Raw genomic sequence first — 13646 nt, 5'->3', positions numbered from 1 at the left:
GGTCCCCCTACTAGCTCGTAAATAGACTAGCTTTAGATTAGTGTGATAAGTTAATTTGAAACGTCGAAATTAGAATTAAGAGAATTATTAATTATATGAGATATAATTATGCATTTAATTTTAGAATTAAATGGAATTGAAAATTTAAATAATATTTAAATATGATTTAATATAATTCATGAAGGTGGAATTTATGTACAATTAATTTAGTATTTGATATTAAATTAATTATTTTTTTTTAATTAATTAATTAATATTAATTTTATAGAAAATTAATTTATTATGAAATTAATTTTGTAAAATTAATAAATCTTTTCAGTTTTGAAAAACAAAATTGATTTTTAGAAATCATTTTTGAAAATCAAAATTGCAAAAATACATAATTTGAAATGTGGGATTTCTCCACTACTCATTCAACTAGCTCACACTAAATCCACTTAAGTTTTGCTTCAAATATCCAAGCATGAGGTGCATCTTATGCAGCTATCTTCTTTGCATGAAAGTCTTGCAATAAATAGAGAAGATGGAAGTGGAATTAAGGCATGCATCAATAGAGTTTTTGCTAAAAAATTTGAGTTGAAAAAGCTGATCTTCAAGTGGGTTGTTGCAGTGAGTTCTTCCCCAAGTTCCCTTCATTCAAACTTATTTTGAGTCCCACAACTCAATCTAAAGCTCCACGAGAATAGTGGGGAAGATCTTGAGGTGGTTCAAAATGAGATTTGGAGACGTTTGCAGTTGAGAATTGAGATTTTAAAAGTTCTACAAAGGTATTGCTTGAAACCCTTTTATTATTGTATGAGCATGCTTTATTTATAGTCAAAATTAATGAATTAGAATGCTTATTAATCCTTGTTGCTTCCGCTGCATGCTGATATACTCTTACATGACGTTTAGCTCCCGATGATATTGCCAACAATGTAATTAGCACCGGGAGATGTTTTCCTAATGCTTTTTAGTGATTGCCCGACGGTTTTTATCATCGGCAAATACCTTTTTCCTTGTAGTGATGGGCCATAGTTTACTAAATTTAATAAATCAAAGAATTGGACCGTTTTTAAAAAAATTAGAATGAAGGCAAGATACTAACACAAAATTAGATATGGTTTAATACAATAGTTGGGATGTGAAAATGAGCATATAGTTCAATTTTTGTGTCACCATAATAATAATAATAATTAAAAATAAATAAATGATATTTGGGATGATAACAAATTAGGGTAAGTAGTAATAAGTTGGGTGTAATAATGTTAATGCAAATAAAGCAATAATGACAAACAAAACATGCATGGTCTGCACAATATTAATATCATTTTTTTAGTCAAAATATTAATGCATATATTTAATGACATTAAAGAGTTAGGTTGGCCTTCTCAAAAAAGTAAAAATAAAAAGAGGGAAAATAAAACAAAAAAAGTATGATTGACACTTTTATTAAAACCACTTATATATTACTTTATTGTAACATGCATTGTGTTAGTCTTTTTTAAAAAAAAAAAAAAAATTGATTTTTAATAACACCAATAAAAAGAACATCAAATTATAAAAAAATTCAACTTGAAATGTTTCCTTTAATTTTGATGTTTGAAGTTTTTTTAAACAACTTTTGAAGACTTGTAGGGGACGTTTAATTTGCAGTATGAGATTTAGGTTAACTCTACCTAGTGTTTATTTGATCAATTAAAAGAAACGGTTGATTTAATAATCTATCATTTTACTTCTAAAAAACTAGTCTTAATAATGTATATTTTCAATTACTTCCATCTTAACTCTTTTCAGACGTTTCTCTCTCTCCCTCGTCTGTCGCTTCATACTTCTTCCATTCATATCTCTTCCACGATTTTCTCTTATGGTATGAAATATTATTGTCAGATCTATTTTTTTTTTCTAGTTTATGGTTTAGATCTATTTTTTGGAGTTTTTTTAGATCTACTTTTTTTTTTTTTTATAGTTTTTCTTTTATGTCTACTTCTATTGGGAGTTTTTTTTTTTTTTTTTAGATTTACTTTCTTTTGGAGTTCTTTGTTCGAATTTACATTTTTTTTTCGGTATCTTTTTTCATGAGTTTTGGATCTGTAGATCTATAGGGTTTTGCATGGTTTTTAATTTACTTTTCTCAACATGTTAGATCTGTAGAGTTTTGCATGGTTTTTTCTTGGATTTTTTTGGGGTTTGATTTTATGATTTTGTATTTGATTTATTTTTTTGGATTTCTCTATTTTTCTTGATTTTTCTGTGGGCTTTCCTTCCCTTTTTGTAGGTCTCCTCTTACCGCTTCAATAACGAATGTCTCTTATTATTTTTTGCTCTTCCTCAAATTTATATTATTTTGTTTCGTGTAGGGTCCAAACTAATTACACATTTCCAGATTTCATTCCCAATTAGTTTGAGGTTCGTTGGTTTTACGTTCGGAGTAAATTTTTTTGTCATCCAATATTTGTCAATAAATTTTCGTGAAGTATTTGTAATAGATCGCAATTGTGCGAACGTTATTGCTATTTACATTTTTTTCATATGTACTCGGACATTTGTTGAGGACATTATTATTTGCTTGAGGACAACATAGGAATGAAATAAATTTATATTTTTCTATGGTATTATTTTTATACCTTCAATACTAATAAAATTTGTTATGTTGAATCTATAAAAAAAAAAAGAAAAAGAAAATTGTACTTTAATTTTGAAGGGTAACTAAATTGCACGAGTTTTCAATATTTTCATTTGAGATGTTAAATGATTTTTTTGGTTATATTTAATCGAAAAGATGCAATTTAGACAAAATGTAAATTTTAATATTGGCTTTGTAAAAAAAAAAAAAAGAAAAGAAAAAAGAAAAAATTGAAAGTGGGTGTTAAACAAAGCTGCTTGAAAAAGTGTTTGGTAAATTAGTTTAATTTTTTTAAAAAAAAAATCTGTAAGCAAACAACAGCAAACAAACGGTTTAAAAAATATTTGGTAAACAAATTTAAAGAAAAACAATCCGTTTATGGAAAACAAGTTTTTTTTTTTTTTTTTTTTTTTTTTTTTTTTTTTTTTTTTTACAATATTTGTAATAATTTCAATAAATATTTAGTAAACAGATTTTTTAAGAAAAAACGTTTATAGTAAACAAGTTAAAAAATTATATAAATTAGAATGAAACTAATTGGTAAATAGTTGGTAAACTATTTGGTAAATAAAATTAGAAAAGTAAATAGTTTTTGTCAAACAGGGTTAAAAAAATAGGTGTATAGTTGAAAATTAATCAACAATAACATATAATATATATATATTATTATATATATAATAAATTAAAAAGAACCAATCTCATTTATAAAAACTGCACCAGATACCTCAACTCAACTCAGCACTCGAAACACAGATAATAATTATTAATTCAACTCAATTCTGCACCTCAAACACAAACAATTTAATTTTCTAGATAATAATTACTTATTCAACTCAACTCTCTGTTTTTATTGCGTGCTACACACCCCCTTATAGTTAAATGAGTGATTTTGGCAATTTAGAATTTTTTTACAACAATTGCTAGAGTTGAGGGATCAAATCTCCAACCTTTATGAGAAAGATCATGTCAATTAATGTTGAGTTAATCTCATTTTAGCTTAAAATTTTTAAAAACATTTCGAAAAGGAAAATTAAATGGATATATATTTTTTATTTTAAACATGATAATCAGTTTATTTTATTTTAATTATGAGAAAACTTTATTTAAGAGGAATTCAAAACGTTTTATCTCTCAATCAAGTATATTAATTGTACAGCAAGTTGAGTTATGTCTGTAGTAATTAAATATAAGCTAAGATTGTTTTGATATCAATGAACTTTAATTTCAGCGTAATAATGGATTAATATCTATCAATTTATCATTAAATATTTTATTAATATTGGCACTGTGCCAATTATTTTGCAATTAGATTATAAGTTTGGAAGTCAAAATGAGCTTAGTCCAGTGATCTTACATCCACTCCAATTCAAAAGGTCAGAGAGGTTCAATTTAGTTTCTAAGTTTACTTCGATAAATTTAATACCGATAGTTTAAACTTGAATTGAATTTTTATAGTTGGGTTAAATCTCACACACCATCTCTAAATTTTCTATTTTTTTTTTAAAAAAAATCATATATTTCCTTACTCGAAAAAAAATGTTATAATACAATTACAATATAAATGATTTGCGAGGGTTTAACATAATATTTAGGACCAAAATTTAGGGTGTGTTTGAAATATTTTTTAAGTGTTTAATTTAAAAATAATAAATCATTCTAGAAAAAGTTAAGTGTTAATGGCAACCACTTAAAATGAATTTTGAAAAAACAAGTTTATGAAATAAGTTGGTTTAGGATAAACAATTTAAACGAACTTTTAGATTGAGTGTTTAATGGTTAATATGTCCCTAATTTGTAGTTTTTAGAGTTACCAAAACGCCCCAAAGTCATCTACCTCACTACCTTTATGTTGTCTGCCTTCCGTCGACCACCTCTGGCAACCGCCATCAACAACCTATTCCGGTGACTATCATGAGTGCCAACTCTCGTGACCACCATCGACAAACATTTTTCGCGACGCCGTTGATATACTCAGCCACACTACTAGAGATCACCGCTAGCCAATTCTGACCACCACAACCGACCATTTTCTCATACAACTAACTCCAATGGCCATTATTTTAAATTATTCGTTCATAGTATTTTGTAATAGTTCTTTAGAGTAATTTAACATTAATAAAAATACTTTTAGTATCTGACAAACTAAACTAACTTGTATATCAAAACACTTTGAGAAAGAATTGTCAAAACACGTGTGTTTTGATTTAAAGAATTTTTATCAAAAGTATTTAAATGAAAATAAATTTTTGATAAACATTTTTTTAAAGTCATTTCAAATAAGCCCTAAAAAGATCCAACAGAAGAAGAAAAATCAATTAAACCGACCAAAATTTAACTTAATTATAACTTAATCTTATTTTGCATAAAGTAGGGATATTTAAACCAACAAAGTCTCTAAATTAAACCATACAATTGTCATAAAACTTGTATAATAAATTCAAATTTCTCGAAAAGGCAAACAACAATCAAGTCCACACGTGGCTATCCATTCAACAAATAGATGATGAGCATTTTTATGAAAGAAGAATCAATTCAAAACTGCAACGAGAGAGAAATTTCCCCTAAAATATTAGATGAACATTGAGTTATATTTCAGAATCAATCGACAATAAGATGAGTAACTTTTATATACTTTATAAAGGTCATAATGTTTCTTTTATTTTTTAATTGTCAGATCTTCAACACACTCCTTTAAAATGGTATCTTTCTTAATCTATCATTCTTGGGATCGAATAATATTTGACTGGACCTAATTTCCATTTGGACTTTACAAACTCTTATATCATATTAGATAAATACGAGATCCTAATTCAACATTAATTAGAAATTAGAGAAGTAAAGATTATCAGTTTCTCCTATCTTTTTGATGTGTCCCCTCAAAATAATGCCAATTTGGGTTCACCATTCTTGGGGTTGATTTTTTTTTGTTATGCCATAAATGAAACCAACAATCAAAAAATAATGACAAAGAGACTTACATGGTTTACTAATAACGTGTTAGCTACATTCACGAGCATCGAGAGAGAATAATTTATTATTAGAGAAGAATATCAGAAAAATACATATGCAAAGGCAGATGCGTCAATAGGATTTGAGCGTTTATATATGATATCTCTCTAATCCCTAGGATTAAAATTGCAAATAACATATAACGTGCGTATGTAACTTAGGTTTTCGACGACAGTCTGGACTTTATAGGTTTTGATATTATATTATATAAACATGAAATTTTATTGAAAAAATTAATTGACAACGAGAAAAGTAAATATCGTTACGAGGTGTTCTCTTTGTCCATTTTTTTAACGTGGATGAATCATTGGTAAGAAAACCCCCCAAAAGAATTGTGAGAGGCTGAACTGCAAAGTAGGCATTTTAATTGGGTATCTTTAGTGGTAATGACAGAAGAAAGTTCTAAAAATGGAAGAATCTTTGTCCTCCATTACATGAATTTCGCCGAAATACTTTGGTTTTTGTTTTGTATAAAAAGAGAGGTTTTGATAGGAACAATTTGGCATTGAGGGAGAGATTTCCATTGAGACAAGGAAGGAGGGGAAGAGATAGTGAGGAACAGGGAGTTATGATAGGAAATCATGTTGAGGATCCTCGATCCAAGCTCAAGGATGACAATGACAACAAAAATTTCTCAAGTTTGTCCATGGCTGGTTAGCTCTCTAAAACTTTCAATTTGTTGTTTTTTCTAATGATTTCTCACTCATTTTTTGCATATGTTAAATTGTTGGTAAAATTAAATTTACCATAACTCATCAGTTTAAACTTTTGGTCGGAAAATCGCCATAAATAGCCTCAACATGCTTCTTTCTTTCACACAATTAGTATACTTTTTGGAAAGTTGTTTAAATAGTATTTTGGTGAAAGATTCGGGAAAAATTACATAAAATTTGAAAAAAAAAAGAAATATAATCTCGGTGTTCATTCCTGACGAGATTCCATCAGGAAAGCTCAAAAGAATGGATGGTTTGGTTATAAGATGAAAAGTTAGTTTTTTATTCAAATCTTGGTGGTCGAAGCAACGAGAAAAACTATTTGAATGATTTTCCAAAAACTGCATTAGTTGTGATAGATGAAAATATTTGCGGGTTATTTTTGACAATTTTCTTTTTGGGTTATTTTTGACGATTTTCCTTTTGTGTCGGTTATAATCGCCATCTTAAGCCATCCGTCATTGTATCCTATGACTAGTCATCATTCGCATATGATGTCAAATTGTTATAATGATCACATGTTTTAACGATATTGATTGTTGGATATACGTTGGTAGGAGGAGAGGAGGAAGAAAATGACTGTCCCATCGAGGAAGTTCGGCTGACAGTTCCGATCACCGACAATCCATCGGAGGTGGCACTGACATTCAGAACATGGTCTTTGGGGCTGCTATCATGTTGTCTTCTGGCATTTGTGAACCAATTTTTTGGGTATCGTCAAAACCAACTCTATATTTCATCTGTATCAGCTCAGATTGTGGCTTTGCCTCTTGGAAAGCTGATGGCTGCAACTCTCCCTGCCAAAATTATCAAGCTACCCTTTAATTGGTCCTTCTCTTTGAATCCTGGTCCTTTCACCTTGAAAGAACATGTTCTCATTACCATTTTTGCCAATTGTGGATCTAGCAGTGTTTATGCTGTTAATATTGTCACCATTGTTAAGGCTTTCTACCATAGAACTCTTCATCCTGCTGCTGCTTTGATGCTTTCTATGACTACTCAGGTCAGCTAAATTTCTGTTTTATTGCTTCCGTAAATGAAATTTAAGGGATAAAATACACTTTTGGTCCGAATATTTTGTTCTTCCCCTAGACCGCCTTGGAAGAGAACAAAATCTTAAATCTTATGGAAGAGAACAAAATCTTAAATCTTACATTTTTTACATTGGATAAGTATCATCGTCTTTAAATAACTCAAAAATGAACATACTAAATTTAGGATTTTTTTTTTTTTGTCAAACTGGTATTTGTACTATTAACTTCGAGTTCTAAGTTTCTCTATCTCCTACTACTACGAATAATAAAAATCTCTTTTATTTGATATTGTAAGTATATGAATATGTAATAGATGCTTGGCTATGGATGGGCTGGAATATTCAGAAAATTCCTTGTGGATTCACCATACATGTGGTGGCCAGCAAATTTGGTTCAAGTTTCTCTTTTCAGGTTATACTTCATATTATATTTTCTAGTAAAAACTTAGCCAATAATATTATTGTTCTGTAAAAGATTTAATGTTCATTATATGAAAATTCAGGGCATTGCATGAGAAAGAGAAGAGGCCAAGAGGAGGACATACAAGACTCCAATTTTTCCTCCTAATTTTCATCTCAAGCTTTTCTTACTACCTTGTTCCTAGCTATCTCTTCCCCTCCATTACTTGTATCTCTATTGCCTGTCTCATTTGGAAAGACTCCATCATTGCCCAACAGATCGGTTCGGGTTTCTATGGTCTTGGCATCGGCTCGTTCGGTATCGACTGGTCGACCGTTGCTTCCTTCTTGGGCAGTCCTTTGGCCACCCCTGGCTTTGCCATTATCAATATCTTAGTTGGGTTTTTCTTGATTGTCTATGTTATGCTCCCAATTGCATACTGGTCTAATGCCTATGAAGCCAAACGTTTTCCCTTCATTTCTTCTCACACTTTTGATTCCTTAGGCAATCCCTACAACATTTCTAGAGTTCTTAATAGCAAAACCTTTGATCTTGACCAAGTTGGCTATGATAACTATAGCAAACTTTACTTGAGTGTCTTCTTTGCCTTTTCTTATGGCTTGAGCTTTGCTACTTTGACTGCCACTATTTCCCATGTCGCTCTCTTCCATGGAAAGTAAGTAACCGAGAAAAGTAACATGTTAGTCTCTGAGATTTTACGAAATGGTTAATAAACAGTTTCTGATTAGTTCATTTCATCGCTAGTTTCGCTAATGGAAAGATGACACATGACCCAGTTGTCATCTTTGCATGTTAGTCAAACTACTGACGAACTGAACTTAAAACTGTTTAGAACTGTTTTTCGAACTTCTTGACTGAAAATGTAATTACTCGATGGTTTTTGCAGAACAATATGGCAACTATGGAAGAAGACGACGACGGCGATGAATCAACTCGGAGATGTGCATACAAGAATAATGAAGAGGAACTATAAAGAAGTGCCTCAATGGTGGTTTCACAGTATCTTAATTGTAATGGTTGCTCTTGCCTTGTATGCTTGTGAAGGTTTTGACAAACAACTCCAATTGCCATGGTGGGGGATTTTACTTGCTTGTGGAATTGCATTGTTCTTCACTTTGCCTATTGGAATCATTCAAGCCACAACAAATATGGTATGCCCCATTCATCAAAAACAAAAATGATATAATTAACAAACATAACATAATCAAATTCTGATTATATTTTACCTAAATATTTGGTGCAGCAACCAGGATTAAATGTCATAACAGAGTTGATCATAGGTTATATTTACCCAGGAAAGCCTCTAGCAAATGTGGCTTTCAAAACTTATGGTTATATCAGCATGGCACAAGCTCTTAGCTTTGTTGGTGATTTCAAATTAGGACATTACATGAAGATCCCACCAAGATCCATGTTCACAGTTCAGGTAAAATTAAACATTCAATTGATTTCGAGAGATCAAAAGTATGTTTAGGAGTGATTCTAAACCTAACCGGCAAAAGTGATTACGCATGCAAATTTTCATTTCAAATCATAAACTCGAACTCATTACTCACTCCCTCCACCCGCTTCCCAGCTCGTAGGAACAATGGTATCCTCAAGTGTCTACTTCGCCACGGCATGGTGGCTTCTAACAACCATACCAAACATCTGCGACATAGATCAATTACCAGAAGGAAGTCCATGGACATGTCCCGGCGACGACGTATTCTACAACGCATCAATCATATGGGGAGTAGTAGGACCGCTACGTATGTTCACGAAATACGGTGTTTACGGGCAAATGAACTGGTTCTTCCTGATCGGATTACTCGCCCCATTGCCAATTTGGCTTCTATCTCTAAAATTCCCTGAAAAGAAATGGATTACACTGATAAACATGCCAATCATAATAGGAGCAACCGGAGGAATGCCACCAGCAAGATCAGTGAATTACATAACATGGGGAATAGTTGGAATATTCTTCAATTTCTATGTGTACAAGAAATTCAAAGGATGGTGGGCAAGACATAACTATATATTATCAGCTGCATTGGATGCTGGGGTTGCATTTATGGGGATTGTTATATATTTTACTTTACAATCAAAGGATATTTTTGGACCAGATTGGTGGGGTTTGATAAGTGATGATCATTGCAATTTGGCTAAGTGTCCTACAGCTCCAGGGGTTGTGGCTAAAGGATGTCCTGTTCTTTAAGGCCTAAATTATATCTTTATTATTATTTGATTATATTAACCCTTATAAATCAAGTTGAAATTTGTACATTTTATTTAGTTTTTAAAAGGATGATATATAAATCCATTTATAATAAGTTTTTAGTTTTTATTTTTTTTTTAAAGATGTATTTGTGTATTTGTTTCAGATTGGAATTAAGATTTGTTTGTTTATGAAATATTCTTCTATCTTTGATTTGTATGGATGGATTTAATGTAGGACGGATTATTGATGTAATTTGTGTTTTGATTTTATATATGGATACAATATGCTTTAAGCTTTAAAATGGAATTGCTGAGGAAATTTAAAGCAAATTGACCAGATTTCTTACTAGTGTTAAATCGTTGATTGATCAAAAAATTTAAGTTGGTAGGTCAAGATAAATTTAATATCATGTCATCTAACAACTAGATCATAATTATCTTTTTTTCTAAAAAAATAAACTCTAGAAAAGAGTCGTTTTGTTTGATTGATTAAAGCTATACGTGAGGAAAAATGAAAACTTTGAAAAAAAAAAAATTAGACAATGGAATTCAAACGATTGGTTTAGTTACAATTAAAGTTTTGCAATTCTACTTGGATCTTTTTATTTAGTTTTGAGAATGCATTAATTTCACTTGAAGGTAAATTAAATAATAAATTTAGTCGTTGAAATTTATGTTAACTCTTAATTAATTTTAAATAAATTTAGGAAAAATGTATTGGGTAACAAATTAAGTTGAAGGTTTAGCAATTATGACTTTCGCTTTTCAAACTTTGCAAATATTCAATCTCTAAACAGTTTCTTCATTTAGCAATTATGAATTTCTAATTATTTTTTTATTACATAAGTCCCTAAACAATTAATTGATAGGGAGATAAAAATGGCGGCCAATGATCAGTGGCCGGACATGCAGTGGTTGATGGAGGGTAAGCGACATAGAGATGGAGCAGTGGTCGACGACAAATGTGTTGGGATTGATATCCTAAATCTAATGTATCTCGTGAGTTTGTAGTTTTGTTAACACAAATTATTTATCTAATAAAATCAAAGGTATTTTATTTGACATTTAGACAACATTATTCAATCCAATAAACTAAGATCCAAGGTTATATGATGTCACTTCAACAGTATGTGGTTCACATACAGGTAGTTCATGTTCAAGTAATAACCTAAAAAGTTTGCAATAAATGGATGAAAGTTGGGTGCCTTATTCTGGTAACATTTCGGATACGACCCACTTTGTAATTGTTACAAACAATATGAACCATGTTGTTCATGTAGAGACATGTAGAGTGGGGGTATCCTATATAAATGAGTTTATACATAGATCGGACCACGAAATGATTAGTTTCTTTTTATAACATTGTTACTTGAAGATATTGATATTTCACTAGGATGACCATAAGAGATTTGACCTTAATCTTGAGTGATTTGTGAACTCATGTTTACAACGACAACCCTTTGATTTGTATGGGTGAGAGTAGCCATGATAGCTGACTCAATAAGCCTACCATTTTGGGGATTTATCTGATTAGAGAGCTGAGAATACAACTACATAAGATGAAATTCACTCTTTTAGATAAACTGTTCCCTTAATAGTTGGTTACAGATCTTGAACAATGAAGGCTTCAATCTTTCACTAGCTCGAGAAGTGTTAGCTTATAGTTGGACTATAAACTGTTTATTCATTAAAGGAATCAGTGGTACTTAAGGAGTTAGATGTAACTGCACGGGTAAAACGATATTTTGACCCAGTTGCAGTTATGACCATTTGTGAAGGGTCATTGCTTTATTGATTGGTTATATACATGGACACAGAAATATATCTACAGTGTGAAGAGTGCAGCTACCGATCTTTAGTGGAGTGATCGGTAGTTGATGAATATTGATTAATTGGATTAAAGGAGTTTAATCAAATGATCTCATATCACTGGAGCTTCTAATCTATAAGTTCATAAGGTCTTCTTGCTAGCTCACAAAAGGATAGTAACGAGGAATAATTTGAATAGTTTAAATCAAATGAGGGAATTTTATATTAATGAGATTAATATATAATGGTTAATTATAGATATGATCTATAATTCAAACTATGTAAGAGATATATTTGAATAAAATTCAAATATTAGATACATATGAATTGGATTCATAAAAGAGATGTATACATATAAATATGTGATATTTATACGTTGATTAACTCCATATTAGATATGATTTAGTATAGTTACTTAATTAAATAATTAATAGTTAATTAATTGATTAAGAAATAATGGAGATTGGAGGTTAGCATAAATATATGATATTTATGATGATTAATTAAACATATATTAGAATATTAAAGAGGATTTAATATATGATTATTTAATTAATGTGTCAATTAATTAAATAAGAGTTATTTAATTAATTAGTACAAAGGCATAAAAGGAAATCCTTGGAGAAGGGGTTAACCCTTCTTTATATAAGTATATCCTTATGTCCATTTAAGGTAAGGTTTTTTGATATTATACAAAAACCTAGCCTACATTCTCTCTAACTACTCTTTAGAATTCTATACCCTTTTCCTCCTTAAAGTTCTTGGAGATCACACTTCCAAGTTCTTTGAAATCTAGAGAGTAGCAAGTTAATCTTGTTGGTGATGTCCATCATGATTGGAGAAGTTCGAGATCGTGGAAAACGGTGGAAGAAGAAAACTAGAGGATTCATCAAAGGTAAGTTTGATTTCTTCTCTTCTTCCTCTTTACTAGCATACTTATGTTTTCTTTGAATGTTTATCCTACAAATGCATGATTTGTTTTACTATTTTGTTTCTATAAAAACTGATTATCTAAGTGCAAGGCGTTCATACGCTTCCGCGGGAATTCAATTACTTGAAAATGGTGTAGAGTAGAGTTGGTGACAGAGACATATTGGGGAAAAAAAGATAGAGAGAGAAAGAGAAAGAGAAAATTGACGACCGACAACCGACGATCAGTGATCGGATGTACAGTGGTCAAAAGAGGTAAGTGGTGGGGAGGTGGAGCGATGGTTGACAACAGATCGTGTGTAGCAGTGCTAGTTGTTTGAAGAGAGATGTTGGGGGAGGGGAGAGAGGCCTGCTGCTCTCAAAGAAGAAAAAGAAGTTCAATTTTTTTTTTTTTTTTTTTAAATTCTAAGCATATCATTTTAATTCAAGTACATCAAGGAGTATCAAGTGTATCAAGGGATAACAAGTGTATCAAAGGTATCAAGTGTATCAGGTGTATCCATACATTTTTTACATTGTCTGTTTTAAATCGTGAGTTGGGCTTGTTTATTTTATTTTATTTTATTTTTTTGCAAAACTATAAGATTTGGGCTTCGGGTCTAATATTAAGAACTTATTTTGTCCATTTTATGTTTATGAACTTTAGGCTAAATTTACTGAATAAGGGAAGTGAAGCCATCAAATTTGATTTTAAAAGTACTAGTTTATTACTACATGGCACATGTGTTATCAATTTTAAAAATATGATTTTTTAATGACCTTTTTCTCTCCCCTAAAAAATTGCTACTATTTATGAGTCATAGAATGTCCGGTTTGTTGCCAACAAGAGTGTAGCTCAACTGGCATAATGTTCATATTCAGTCTATCTATTTAATCTTAATAAAATAATTTTACTTAGAAATGGTTAGTAAATATAATAGAGAAATT

General features: G+C 30.6%; 1 protein-coding gene across 1 annotated transcript; it reads left to right on the top strand.

Annotated features, from left to right (window-relative positions):
- The first annotated feature begins 5903 nt into the window (after positions 1-5903).
- Positions 5904-10055, top strand: LOC120090160 (oligopeptide transporter 1-like). The gene is made up of 7 exons (XM_039047683.1): positions 5904-6267; positions 6885-7330; positions 7675-7772; positions 7864-8436; positions 8668-8932; positions 9025-9207; positions 9358-10055. The coding sequence occupies exons 1-7, from the start codon at positions 6183-6185 to the stop codon at positions 9976-9978; spliced, it is 2271 nt and encodes a 756-aa protein (XP_038903611.1). The 5' UTR covers positions 5904-6182; the 3' UTR covers positions 9979-10055.
- The last annotated feature ends 3591 nt before the right edge of the window (positions 10056-13646 follow it).

Source organism: Benincasa hispida, chromosome 11 (assembly GCF_009727055.1).
Source record: "Benincasa hispida cultivar B227 chromosome 11, ASM972705v1, whole genome shotgun sequence".
Lineage (NCBI taxonomy): Eukaryota > Viridiplantae > Streptophyta > Magnoliopsida > Cucurbitales > Cucurbitaceae > Benincasa > Benincasa hispida.
The sequence above is the reverse complement of the archived record's forward strand: the minus strand, read 5'-3'. Positions and strand labels throughout refer to the sequence as shown.